Raw genomic sequence first — 14085 nt, 5'->3', positions numbered from 1 at the left:
CAAATTGGCACCCACGGCAGATGAAAATCCAGTTTTCCCACCCGTGACCAAACTGCCGTCCAATTTTTCAGTTAGGGACAGGGGCAAAATCGTCATTTGCTACTTAAAACCTTAAAACTTTTAAATTTTACCGTTTCCCCCCTCCAGGTTTTAAAAACTAATAACTAACCCATCCTCAAAGTTTGAAAAGTTTAATTTCACCCCTGGGGTTTGCTCCTTCTCCGGCCACCATCGACGGCCGACGCATTCGACCGATCTCCCATCTCCGACTACAAAGGACGACGAAGCGTCGTCCAGATCTGGAAGAACAGACGAAGGACGACGCTTCGTCGTCGCGTCTTCCAAATGCGACGAGCCACGAAGAGAGAAGAGAAGAGACCTTCGTCGAAGCAGACATCCCAGATCTGGACGACGAGCGACGAAGGGAGGTCTTTTCGTCGCACCACCGCCGTCGCACCAGGAGAAGGAGGAGGCCGGTGACGACGCTGGAGAAGACGTCGGGAGATGAGGTTGAAGAATGGGGGTGAAATGCTAGTTTTGAAAGTTATGGGGGGCGGTTGTATTTTGAAAAATATGGAAACCCTAGGTTTGGGGGTGAAAATGTTAGTTTTTAAAGTTTAAAAACTTTAGGTAAGGTGAAAATGTTAGTTTCTAAAACCTAAGGGGGGTGAATGGTAAAACCCTCACATCAATTTTGAGAAATTAAATTAAGGGGTATTTTGGTCATTTCATCTAACAAGGGTAAAATGGATATTTTACCCTTATGCAAACAGATATCATCCATTTTAATAGCTCATGGGTGGAAAAACTGGATTTTCATCTGCCGTGGGTGCCAATTTGAAAATGCATCAAAAGATGGGTGGGAAATAGTCCTTCTCCCTTTTTAAACATTTTGTTTTTGAATGGTGCTATTTCGATTCTGCAGTATCTTGTCCTGTCTACGTTGAAATCGTCGATGGGTAACTGTTTCTCAGTCTCAATCTCTGGTGACGCCATTCTCTCTCGCTGTCTGGAGTGTACTTTAAGAAAAGTCCGATACGTAAGTGAACTTGAAGATAATCTTGATGCCTTGCAGACTGAACTGCAGAAACTGAAGGAAAAAAGGGACGATTTGTTGAGGAGGATTGAGCTTGCGGAAAGAAATGGAAAGAAACGGACGGACCAAGTGCGAGGCTGGCTTTCTAGGGTGCGAGATGTGGAAGCTGAAGTTGGTGGACTACTAGAGACTAGATCTCAAGAAATCGAGAAATTATGTTTTGGAGGCTATTGTTCAAAGAATTGCAAGTCAAGCTTCAAGTGTGGGAAGATAGTGGCTAAGAAGCTGAAACTGGTTGCTAATTTAAAGGTTGAAGGAGATTTCGAAGTGGTGGCGGAGAATGTCCTAGAATCAGTGGCGGAGGAAAGGCCTTGTGAACCTACAATAGTGGGTTTGCAATTAATTTTTGATCAAGTTTGGAGATGTGTTGAGGAAGAAACAGTGGGAATTATTGGTCTCCATGGAATGGGGGGAGTTGGAAAAACTACCCTCTTAACCCAAATTAACAATAAGTGTCGTGACATTTATGAAATTGTGATTTGGGTAGTGGTGTCTAGAGATTTGCAAGTTGAGAAGATTCAAGAAACGATTGGGAAAAAGATAGGCTTAGATGGAGAGTCGTGGAAGAACAAAAGTGTTGATGAGAAAGCATCGGACATTTTTAAGATTTTGCGCAAAAAGAAGTTTGTTGTATTATTAGATGATCTATGGGAGAGGGTTGATTTGATCAAAGTGGGTATCCCTCTTCCAAGCGTAGAAGTCGGAGGTAAAATAGTCTTTACAACTCGTTCTCTTGATGTTTGTGGCCTCATGGAAGCTAACGGGAAGTTTAAAGTGGAATGTTTAATAGAAGAGGAAGCTTGGAAATTGTTTGAAGGAAAGGTTGGGAGAGAAACTCTTGATAGTGATCCTGGTATTTTGGAGTTGGCTAAACTTGTAGCCAAAGAATGTGGCGGTCTACCCCTTGCACTCATTACAATTGGTAGAGCCATGTCTTACAAAAAGACACCTGAAGAATGGAAATATGCAATTCAAGTGTTAAGGAGAGCCTCGTCTAAATTTCCAGGTATGCAGAAAGAGGTGTATCCCCTTCTGAAGTTTAGTTATGATTGTTTGCCTACTGACACAATCAGATCATGTCTTTTATATTGTAGTTTATTTCCAGAGGACTTTAGAATTATGAAAACAGACTTGATTGATTATTGGTTTTGTGAGAACTTTTTGGATATATATGATCCAAGTGAAGTACAGAACCATGGGTACGGCATTATTGGTGTTCTTGTTCGTGCTGGTTTATTGGAAGAAATAGAAGAGAGAGGAGTATATTTTGTAAAAATGCATGATGTGATCCGTGACATGGCTTTGTGGATAGCATGTGAAATTAAGGAGGAGCAGCAGAAATTTTTAGTTCAGGTGGGTGTTGGATTAACTAAAGCACCGAAGGTCAATGAATGGGAAGAGCTAAAGAGGATATCCTTGATGGAAAACAAAATTGAGGAATTATCAGTGACACCCACATGTCCTGATCTCTTGACTTTGTTTCTTAATAACAATGAGCTACGGATGATTAGTGGTAGCTTTTTTCAATTCATGCCTTCCCTCAAAGTCTTAAACCTATCAAATAATCACTCTTTAAAACAATTACCATCTGGGATTTCAAATTTGGTTTCACTGCAACATCTTGATCTATCAAGATCCGGAATAATAGAGTTACCAATGGAATTAAAAGCCTTAGTAAAGCTTAAATGTTTAAGCCTGGAGAATACACAGAGCCTACGAAAAATTCCAAGACAACTGATATCCCATTTTTTAGAATTACATATACTGAGAATGACTGGCTGCGGTTCTGATCAAGAAGTGGGAGAAGATAGTGTTTTGTCTGGTGGTGGAGAAAAATTGGTGGAGGAATTGCTTGGTTTGGAATCTTTAAATGTGCTGAGTATCACCTTAAAAAGTGGTCATGCACTCCAAACATTTCTGAGCTCCAACAAGTTTCAGAATTCTACTCATGGTCTAACGCTTGGACGCCTTGATGATTCTAAGATGCTCAATGTTTTGGCTTTAGCAGATCTCAAGCATCTTCAGAAACTAGATATTAAAAAGTGTGAAGATTTGGAAGAGTTGAAGATGGAGCATTTAATGGTAGGACAAAAAACAAGAGAACCTTACAATTTCTTCAGTCTTAGCATCGTTACAATAGCTGCTTGCTCTAGAATAAGAGACTTGACATGGCTGGTTTTTGTGCCAAATCTCAAGCAACTTTTTGTGATGGCTTGTAATAAGCTGGAAGAAATTATAAGCGATAGAAAATTAGGTGAAGAATTCCCGGAACTGATGGAAAATCTAAACCTTTTTGCAAAACTTCACTTTTTATGGATATTCCATCTACCAAATTTGAAGAGCATTTATTGGAAGGCCTTGCCCTTACCAAATCTGAGTAATTTTCATGTATTGGACTGCCCAAACCTTAGGAAGCTTCCACTTGATTCCAACAGTGCAAAGGGACAGAAAATCATTATAACTGGAGGAGGAAACTGGTGGGAAGGACTCGAATGGGAGAGTGAAGCTGCTCAAAATGCTTTTCTTCCTTGTTTCCAATCTTATTAAACAGGGGTAGATTTGGCAGCCAGTTTCAAAAATGATCTCTGGTATGTGCTGCTGATTTTCTTCCATTTTATATATTTTGGTTTCTTGTTTCTTTCTGATCTATAATTTGCCTTTAAAAAGCCCTTTTGTTTGTTGTGTCATACTCTTGGATTGCTTATGGCTGGTGTAGGGAGCTGGTTAGTTACTTGGAAAATTTTCTCCAGTAATCAAGATTCAAAGGTTTGCTATTTCTTATATAATCTGAAGTTAACCAGTATATAAAAAAATCTGACCATTCAGATATTATCATCACATTTAAAGATAGGTTAATTTTTTATAATAAATTTGTACTTTACTATGCTGTGGCCAGTTCCATTTGGGAGTTCTGATTTTCTTCTCTTCTACATGACATTATGGAATTTGTGAGCTTCTGACAACTTATCTTGGAATTGTCACTGTGGATTTAGGTTGGACATTCGAAAGATCATGGTGACTGCCTTTTACATTCTAGTACTACTTTCTCATCTCTACCGTGCAAAATCCATGTCAGAGTCGTTGTTCCTCAGCAGACAAAGCAATGGTATCTTCAACAAATACGGAGGAAAATGAACGAGCAAAAGCCAGTCAGAGATCATGCCACCAATGTGCTTGGTAACTCAGTAGCCTGACCACTGTCTGCTTTAAATAGGGTCTCTGTGAGCCTGATTGGAAGTCATCAGTAATGAGAAGATTGTGTGTTATTTGATTATCTCTTTTCTTCATTTCCTCTGTGCCTGCATTCTCGCGTGCTTTACTATGCGAGAAGCAAATACGTTAGAATCAGTTGGTTGTAAGTCTTGTGTTTAAGAATTAACATTTTGGGCAGCATGGCCTGTTTTTTCGGTTGTTAATTTTGAACTGTGACAGCAACCTGATTACTCCAAGAAGAAATTTTCCCAAACACCACACACTGACAGAACCAAATAGAAACGAATTTCACCAAAGCACAGTGCTTTTATTAATTCAATCCTCAACTTAATACTGTACATGAAATTATTCAACTTAACACTCTCATTTTGATCGGCTAGAGCTTTAATTTCCTCCCAATATAGGAAGATTTCTTCTTAAAGATCTTAAAGGAGATCTATGGGAAACGCCTATAGACTTTCTAATAATTGATATGAAGATGTAAGACATTAGACTTTTGAAACAACAATGACCAAAACCTTATATGCGCTTCTTTTATTTAGGGAAATAAAGGTTATTTGCCGCACTCTGAATAATAGTACTGATGACTTTTGAACAAGGGTTTGAGAATAAACTAGAAAGGGTGTTCCTCAAACATATATACAATAAAATTATATGTACAAATAATAAATACAAATTTATGTATAAACGTTGATAAATCTATGTGTAATTGAGAAATTATGAATAATAGATAAAATGACATCTAATATATAGTGATATATTATTGTTTGTATATAAGTTTGTATTTATAATTGTGCACATAGTAGTACTCACATATAAATTAGTAATTTAGCCCTTTTTCACCCAAGCTCCTAAACCTAAACTTGATCAGCTTTATTAGCATAGATTTTAAACCATATTCTCTTTATGTATGATATTGAATGACATTTTGATATTCTGCACAAAGACTAAAAACCTCAACTGAACAAAGGGTAGAGAACGAACTAGTAGGATAAAGAGAGGAATAATATTTACAAAATAAATCTCGCACCTTTGCATCCGTAGTTATTCTTACTTTTCTTCTACATCATGAACCCTATTTAATGATTCCTCAAAAGCTTGCAATGCAACTTTGTAATGGTCCACAGAAATCACCCCTTCTTCCACAACTTGCAAGGTATTTTTATATAACTGATTAAACCATAGCACATGATCAGTGGTATCACCATTGTTCAATACATGATTGGAAATATACAAACGTTTATAGTCCTTCTTGCACCGTGACAAGATGTACTTCGAGGGGATTTCCTCCACGCCATTGAAATTAAGCACGCACAGAGCATACACCCATAAAATAATGGCAATAATTTGCAGTTCATTATTTTTTCTTATTTTGCTTGGTTTTCTTAAAATGCTCCATTTAGAATTTATCGGCAACTTTTGAAGTGATAAATAAACTTGGGTGGTTGGTGGGTCATTACTATATAATAACATTGTTAGACTGCATATTAATATTAAGTTCTTTTACCTTATAGTTTTAAGTTTATTGAGTCAAATATTTAGATGCTTTAAAATTTTTTAAATGTGATTGATATACACTTATGGACTCTTTCATGAAAACTTAAGAGCTAGGGTATTAATGCAAATTGCTAAATTCAAATATTAATCTTGGGTGAATGAGTAAAACTTTAACAAAATTATTCTCCAAAAATATAAAAGATTGTTCTCTAAAAAATACATATGACATTTGTTGAATATAATATTTTGTAAAATTTTATATGCTTTTATAAGATTGAGTAGGACTTATTCTAAATTGAGAATCCGTTCCTTAGAGAAGAGATCAACTTTGGAAGATAAAATCTTTTTTATTTACACATGGTTGCTTAGCTAGCCACATGGTGACGAGACAAAATCGTTTTAATGAACTAAATATGCGTAATAACTTATAGCTTTTTGACCCATGAAATTTGATCCATCAAGCTCCAATTTACTTGTAAATAATTTTTTTTATTTGAATGGTTCTATTTCATATATTTTATTTAATTAATTTTAATTTTAATTATATTTATTTATTAGGCCAAAGCACTATTTTTTACCTAACTTTTAGTTTAATTTCAAAAACACAGTTATTGTAATTTAAAAACTCAAATACTTACTCATGAATTAACTTTTGTTAAAATTTTTAATTATAAGTACAAGTAAAACTACCATTTTACCTTTTATATTAAAAAATATATAATTTTACATCATTTTTTCTCCTCTAGGTTTTGAAAAGTGATATTTCACCCTCATAAACTCTTAGGATTTCTTCTCTCTAACGACAGCGATGGCAACAACGATGACGACCACCATTATCCTCTCTTGTTTCTCTATCACCATCAACAACATCCCACAATGGACGAATAAACACTAGCTCGACAAATCGAAGATGAAAAGTTGTTGTCATGTTTTCCTCTCTTATCCCTCAGAGCCATTGTGTTTTTTGTTGAATTAACTCTAAACGAAGCTTCTGTCATACGATTTGTTTTCATCTGAAGTTGAATCAATAGAAAACAAAACCGTTACTAGAGAAGTTGAGCCTTCATTAGGTCAATGCTAGAGAAGCTGAATTATTTCTCTTCAATTTTGTTGTGTTAGTGCCTCTTCTTCTTTTGTGACACATCATTAGCATTGACAGAGAGAGAATGGTGGTGGTCATCATTGTTGTCGTCAGAGAGAATAAAACTTAAGGGTTTGTGAAGGTGAAATATCACTTTTCAAAGTTGAGAAACTAGATTAAAATGTTATTTTTTAAATTCTAAGAAAAAAAATGGTATAAGTTATATATTTTTTAATATAAAAGGTAAAATAATAATTTTATTTTTATTTATAATTGAAAATTTTAATAAAAGTTAGTTTATGAGTTAATGTTTGGATATTTAAACTGTTGCAAATATATTTTTAAAATTGAGCTAAAATTTGGGTGAAAAATTATCTTTTAACCTATTTATTAATATTGTTTATTGAACCGGTTATCCAATCGGCTTGAACCCGTGAATTGGTGCTTAACCGCCAAACCAAATGTGAGTCAACCGTTAGACGGACCGGTAAGCTTTCCATCAAGACGGCTTTTAATATAACATTGCTAACGAGGAGGGTTTTGCTTTTACCGTAATCTGCGATTTCTTGTCCTCTCTACTTTGAAATCGTTATGGGTAACATTTTCTCAGTCTCAATCTCTGGCAACGCCATTTTCTTTCGCTGTCTGGGCTGTACTTCAAGAAAAGTCGCATATATAAATGAGCTCGAAGATAATCTTGATGCCTTGCAGACTGAATTGCAGAAACTGCAGGAAGCAAGGAACGATTTGTTGAGGAAGATTGAGCTTGCGGAAAAAAAAGGAAAGAAACGGACCGACCAAGTGCAAGGCTGGCTTTCTAGGGTGCGAGATGTGGAAGCTGAAGGCGGTGGACTACTAGAAATTAGATATCAAGAAATCGAGAAATTATGTTCAAAGAATTGCAAGCCAAGCTTCAAGTTTGGGAAGTTAGTGGCTAATAAGCTGAAACTGGTTGCTACTTTAAAGGATGAAGGACCTTTCGAAGTGGTGGCGCAGAATATCCCAGAATCAGTGGCGGAAGAAAGGCCTCGTGAGGGGTGTTTACTTTTAATTATATTTTTTATTGAACCGATTATCCAAACGGATTGAACCCGTGAGTTGGTGCGGAACGCCGATCCAACTCCGGCTCAAAACGATTAAATGGACTGGTAAGTTTTCCAACAGGACAGCTTTTATTATATTATAACGTTACTAAAAGTGAGGGGTGTTTACTTTTTCTTACTATAATCTGCAGTTTCTTGTCCTCTCCACGTTGAAATCGTCAATGGGTAACTGTTTCTCAGTCTCAATCTCTTGTGACGCCATTCTCTCTCGCTGTCTGGACTGTACTTTAAGAGAAGTCCGATACGTAAGTGAGCTCGAAGATAATCTTGATGCCTTGCAGACTGAATTGCAGAAACTGAAGGAAAAAAGGGACGATTTGTTGAGGAGGATTGAGCTTGCGGAAAGAAATGGAAAGAAACGGACGGACCAAGTGCGAGGCTGGCTTTCTAGGGTGCGAGATGTGGAAGCTGAAGTTGGTGGACTACTAGAAACTAGATCTCAAGAAATCGAGAAATTATGTTTTGGAGGCTACTGTTCAAAGAATTGCAAGTCAAGCTTCGAGTTTGGGAAGATAGTGGCTAAGAAGCTGAAACTGGTTGCTAATTTAAAGGTTGAAGGAGATTTCGAAGTGGTGGCGGAGAATGTCCTAGAATCAGTGGCGGAGGAAAGGCCTTGTGAACCTACAATAGTGGGTTTGCAATTAATTTTTGATCAAGTTTGGAGATGTATTGAGGAAGAAAGAGTGGGAATTATTGGTGTCCATGGAATGGGGGGAGTTGGAAAAACTACCCTCTTAACCCAAATTAACAATAAGTGTCGTGACATTTATGAAATTGTGATTTGGGTAGTGGTGTCTAGAGATTTGCAAGTTGAGAAGATTCAAGAAAGGATTGGGAAAAAGATAGGCATAGATGGAGAGTCATGGAAGAACAAAAGTGTTGATGAGAAAGCATCGGACATTTTTAAGATTTTGCGCAAAAAGAAGTTTGTTGTATTATTAGATGATCTATGGGACAGGGTTGATTTGATCAAAGTGGGTATCCCTCTTCCTAGCGTAGAAGTTGGATGTAAAATAGTCTTTACTACTCGTCTTCTTGATGTTTGTGGCCTCATGGAAGCTAAGAGGAAGTTTGAAGTGAAATGTTTAGGAGAAGAGGAAGCTTGGGAACTGTTTGAAGAAAAAGTTGGGAGAGAAACTCTTGATAGTGATCCTGGTATTTTGGAGTTGGCTAAACTTGTAGCCAAAGAATGTGGCGGTCTACCGCTTGCACTCATTACAATTGGTAGAGCCATGTCTTACAAAAAGACACCTGAAGAATGGAAATATGCAACTCAAGTGTTAAGGAGAGCCTCCTCTAAATTTCCAGGTATGGAGAAAGAGGTGTATCCCCTTCTGAAGTTTAGTTATGATTGTTTGCCTAATGACACAATCAGATCATGTCTTTTATATTGTAGTTTATTTCCAGAGGACTTTATAATTATGAAAACAAAATTGATTGATTATTGGTTTTGTGAGAACTTTTTGGATATATATGATCCAAGTGAAGTGCATAGCCATGGGTACGACATTATTGGTGTTCTTGTTCGTGCGGGTTTATTGGAAGAAGTAGAAGAGAGCAAAGATTATTTTGTAAAAATGCATGATGTGATCCGTGACATGGCTTTGTGGATAGCATGTGAAATTAAGGAGGAGCAGCAGAAATTTTTAGTTCAGGTGGGTGTTGGATTAACTAAAGCGCCAAAGTTCAATGAATGGGAAGAGCTAAAGAGGATATCCTTGATGGAAAACAAAATTGAAGAATTATCAGTGACACCCACATGTCCTGATCTCTTGACTTTGTTTCTTAATGACAATGAGCTACGGATGATTGGTAGTAGCTTTTTTCAATTCATGCCTTCCCTCAAAGTCTTAAACCTATCAAATAATCATTCTTTAAAACAATTGCCATCTGGGATTTCAAATTTGGTTTCACTGCAACATCTTGATCTATCAAGTTCCGGAATAATAGAGTTACCAATGGAATTAAAAGCCTTAGTAAAGCTTAAATGTTTAAGCCTGGAGAATACACACAGCCTACGAACAATTCCAAGACAACTGATATCCCATTTTTTAGAATTACATATACTGAGAATGATTGGCTGCGGTTCTGTTCAACAAGTGGGAGAAAATAGTGTTTTGTCCGGTGGTGGAGAAAAATTGGTGGAGGAATTGCTTGGTTTGGAATCTTTAAATGTGCTGAGTATCACCTTAAAGAGTGGTCATGCACTCCAAATATTTCTGAGCTCCAACAAGTTTCAGAATTCTACTCATGGTCTAACGCTTGGACGCCTTGACGATTCTAAGATGCTCAATGTTTTGTCTTTAGCAGATCTGAGGCATCTTCGGAGACTAGAAATTGAAAATTGTGAAGATTTGGAAGAGTTGAAGATGGAGCATCTAAAGGTTGTACAAAAACCAAGAGAACCTTACAATTTCTTCAGCCTTAGCAGTGTTCAAATATATCTTTGCTCTAGAATAAGAGACTTGACATGGCTTGTTTTTGTGCCAAATCTCCAGTATCTTTCTGTGGTTGATTGTGATGAGCTGGAAGAAATTATCAGCGTTAGAAAATTAGGTGAAGAATTTCCAGAACTGATGGAAAATCTAAACCTTTTTGCAAAGCTTCACTTTTTATGGATAAGGCATCTACCAAATTTGAAGAGCATTTATTGGAAGGCCTTGCCTTTACCACATCTGAATCAATTTCATGTAGATAGATGCCCCAAGCTTAAGAAGCTTCCACTTGATTCGAACAGTGCAAAGGGACAGAAAATCATTATAACTGGAGGAGAAAACTGGTGGGAAGGACTCGAATGGGAGAGTGAAGCTGCTCAAAATGCTTTTCTTCCTTGTTTCCAATCTTATTAAACAGGGGTAGATTTGGCAGCCAGTTTCAAAAATGATCTCTGGTATGTGCTGCTGATTTTCTTCCATTTTATATATTTTGGTTTCTTGTTTCTTTCTGGTCTATAATTTGCCTTTAAAAAGCCCTTTTGTTTGTTGTGTCATACTCTTGGATTGCTTATGGCTGGTGTCAGGGAGATGGTTAGTTGCTTGGAAAATTTTCTCCAGTAATCAAGATTCAAAGGTTTGCTATTTCTTTTATAATCTAAAGTTAACCAGTATATAAAAAAATCTGACCATTCAGATATTTTCATCAATTTAGATATTATTTAATTTTTTATAATAAATTTGTACTTATGCTGTGGCCAGTTCCATTTAGGAGTTCTAATTTTCTTCTCTTCTACATGACATTACGAAACTTGTGAGCTTCAGATATCTTATCTGAGAATTGTCACTGTGGATTTAGGTTGGACATTCTAAAGATCATGGTGACTGCCTTTTACATTCTAGTACTACTTTATCATCTCTACCGTGCAGAATCCATGTCAGAGTTGTCATTTCTCAGCAGACAAAGCAATGGTATCTTAGATGAAGATCGAGGAAAATGAGCAAGCAAAAGCCAGTCAGAGATCATGCCACCAATGTGCTTGGTAACTCAGTAGCCTAACCACTATCTGCTTTAAATGAGGTCTCTGTGAGGCTGATTGGAAGTCATCAGTAATGAGAAGATTGTGTGTTATTTGGTTCTTTGTGAGAACAAACATTCTGGGCAGCATGGCCTTTTGGTTGTTAATTTTGAACTGTGATAGCAACCTGATTACTCCAACAATCAATTTTCCCAAACACCACACACTTTGACAGAACCAAATAGAAATGAATATCACCAAATGCACGCTGCTTTTATTAATCCAATCTCAACTTAATACTATTCATGAAATTATCCAACCTAATACTCTCATTTTGATCGGCTAGAGCTGTAATTTTCTCCCAATTTAGGAAAGATTTCTTCTTAGAGATCTTAAAGGAGATCTATGGGAAACACCTTCGGACTTCCTAATACTTGATATGAAGATGTAAGACATTAGACTTTTGAAACAGCAATGATCAAAACCTTATACGTGCTTTGTTATTTATGGAAATATAGGTTATTTGTTGCAGTCTAAATAATAATATTGATGGCTTTTGAAGGAGGGTTTGAAAATACACGGGAAAGGATGTCTTTTAAATATATATATAATAAAATTATATATACAAATAATAAATATAAATTTTTGTATAAATGATGATAAATTTCTATGTAATTAAGTGATTATGAATAAAAGATAAAATGATATTCAACCATATGATGACATGTCATCGTTTATATATAAATTTTTATTTATATTTGTGTACATAGTAATAAACTTAAACTTGATCGGTTTCATTAGCATAGATTATACATCCTACTCTCTTTTATGAAAGATACTGAATGACATTTTAATATCGTACACAAGACTAAAAAACTCAACTGAACAAAAGGCAGAGAACTAATAGGATAAAGAGAGGAATAATATTTACAAAATAAATCTTGCACCTTTGCATCGTTAGTTATTCTCTCTTTTCTTCTACATCATGAACCCTATTTAATGGTTCCTCAAAAGCTTGCAATGCAACTTTGTAATGGTCCAGAGAAATCACCCCTTCTTCCACAACTTGCAAGGTACTTTCATATAACTTATTAAACCATAGCACATGATCAGTGGCATCACCATTATTCAATACATGATTGGAAATATAGAAGCGTTTATAGTCCTTCTTGCACTGTGACAAGAGGCACTTCGAGTGGATTTCCTCCACGCCATTAAAATTAAGCGCGCACAAAGCATACACCTATAAAATAATGGCAATAATTTGCAGTTCATTATTTTTTCTTATTTTGCTTGGTTTTCTTAATATGCTCCATTTATGATTTATCCGCAACTTTTGAAATGATAAATAAACTTGGGTGGTTAGTGGGTCATTACTATATAATAACATTGTTAGACTGCATATTAATATTAAGTTCTTTTACTTTATCTTTTTAAGTTTATTAAGTCAAATATTTAGATACCTTAAAATTTTTTTAATGTGATTGACATGCACTTATGGACTCTTTCATGAAAACTGAAGCGCTAGGGTATTAATGCAAATTGTTAAATTCAAATAGTAATCTTGGGTGAATGAGTAAAACTTTAACAAAATTATTCTCCAAAAACATAAAAGATTGTTCTCCAAGAAATACATATGACATTTATTGAATATAATATTTTTGTAAAATTTTATATGCTATTGTAAGACTGGGTATGACTTATTCTAAATTGAGAATCTGTTCCTTAGAGAAAAGATCAACTTTAGAAGATAGAATATTTTCCTATTTGCACATGGTTGCTTGGTAGCCACTGGGCGACGGAACATGTGATTGATATGCACTTATGGACTCTTTCATGAAAACTTAAGAGCTAGGGTATTAATGCAAATGGCTAAATTCAAATATCAATCTTGGGTGAATGAGTCAAACTTTAATAAAATTATTCCCCAAAAATATAAAAGATCGTTTCCGAGATATACATATGAGATTTATTGAATATAATATTTTGTGAAATTTTATATGCTGTTATAAGATTGAATATGACTTATTCTAAATTAAGAATTTGTTCTTTAGAGAAGAGATCAACTTTGGAAGATAAAATATTTTTTATTTGCACATGGTTGCTCAGCTAGCCACATGGTGACGAGACATGATCATTTTAATGACTAAAATGTGCGTAATAACTTAACTTATGGCTTTTTGACCCACGAAATCTGATCCATCAAGCTCCAATTTACTTGTAAATAATTTTTTTATTTGAATGGTTCTATTTCATATATTTTATTTAATTAAAATTTAATTTTAGTTATATTTATTTATTAGGCTAAAAGACTAGTTTTTACCTAAATTTTAGTTTAATTTCAAAAACACATCTGTTGTAATTTAAAAAATCAATCACTTACTTATAAACTAATTTTTGTTAAAATTTTCAGTTATAAGTAAGAGTAAAACTGTCGTCTTACCTTTTATATTAAAAATATATAATTTTATACTATTTTTCACCTTAGGTTTTAAAAAATAACATTTCAACTCAGTCTTTTAACTTTTAAAAAGTGACATTTCACCTTATAAACTTTTAAATTTTCTTCTCTTTAGCGACAACGATGACAACGATGACGACGACTACCATTCTCCTCTCTTCTTTCTCTATCACCATCAAAAAC

General features: G+C 35.3%; 2 protein-coding genes across 7 annotated transcripts; both read left to right on the top strand.

Moving 5' to 3' along the window:
• The first annotated feature begins 911 nt into the window (after window positions 1–911).
• Window positions 912–4512, top strand: LOC123211058 (probable disease resistance protein At5g63020). 5 transcript variants are annotated; one of them, XR_006501316.1, is made up of 3 exons: window positions 912–3684; window positions 3813–3862; window positions 4090–4512. XR_006501316.1 is itself a non-coding variant. In XM_044629580.1 (2 exons), the coding sequence occupies exon 1, from the start codon at window positions 956–958 to the stop codon at window positions 3641–3643; it is 2688 nt and encodes an 895-aa protein (XP_044485515.1). In that variant the 5' UTR covers window positions 912–955; the 3' UTR covers window positions 3644–3684; window positions 4090–4512. The 5 variants fall into 5 exon arrangements, 1 of the variants encoding a protein (XP_044485515.1); XR_006501318.1 differs by having other exon boundaries at window positions 3993–4512; XR_006501315.1 differs by having other exon boundaries at window positions 3764–3862.
• Window positions 4513–7895: 3383 nt separating this feature from the next.
• On the top strand, window positions 7896–11661 carry LOC123211057 (probable disease resistance protein At5g63020). Of its 2 annotated transcripts, none has more exons than XM_044629579.1 (4): window positions 7896–8035; window positions 8122–10880; window positions 11010–11059; window positions 11282–11661. In XM_044629579.1, the coding sequence occupies exon 2, from the start codon at window positions 8152–8154 to the stop codon at window positions 10837–10839; it is 2688 nt and encodes an 895-aa protein (XP_044485514.1). In that variant the 5' UTR covers window positions 7896–8035; window positions 8122–8151; the 3' UTR covers window positions 10840–10880; window positions 11010–11059; window positions 11282–11661. The 2 variants fall into 2 exon arrangements, with proteins under 2 accessions (XP_044485514.1, XP_044485513.1); XM_044629578.1 differs by having other exon boundaries at window positions 10960–11059.
• Window positions 11662–14085: the final 2424 nt, after the last annotated feature.

This window comes from Mangifera indica, chromosome 3, assembly GCF_011075055.1.
Source record: "Mangifera indica cultivar Alphonso chromosome 3, CATAS_Mindica_2.1, whole genome shotgun sequence".
In the NCBI taxonomy this organism is placed as follows: domain Eukaryota; kingdom Viridiplantae; phylum Streptophyta; class Magnoliopsida; order Sapindales; family Anacardiaceae; genus Mangifera; species Mangifera indica.
The sequence above is the reverse complement of the archived record's forward strand: the minus strand, read 5'-3'. Positions and strand labels throughout refer to the sequence as shown.

Coding starts and splice junctions, on each gene's coding strand:
- LOC123211058 (XM_044629580.1), top strand. CDS start 956: ATGGGTAACTGTTTCTCAGTCTCAATCTCTGGTGACGCCATTCTCTCT.
- LOC123211057 (XM_044629579.1), top strand. CDS start 8,152: ATGGGTAACTGTTTCTCAGTCTCAATCTCTTGTGACGCCATTCTCTCT.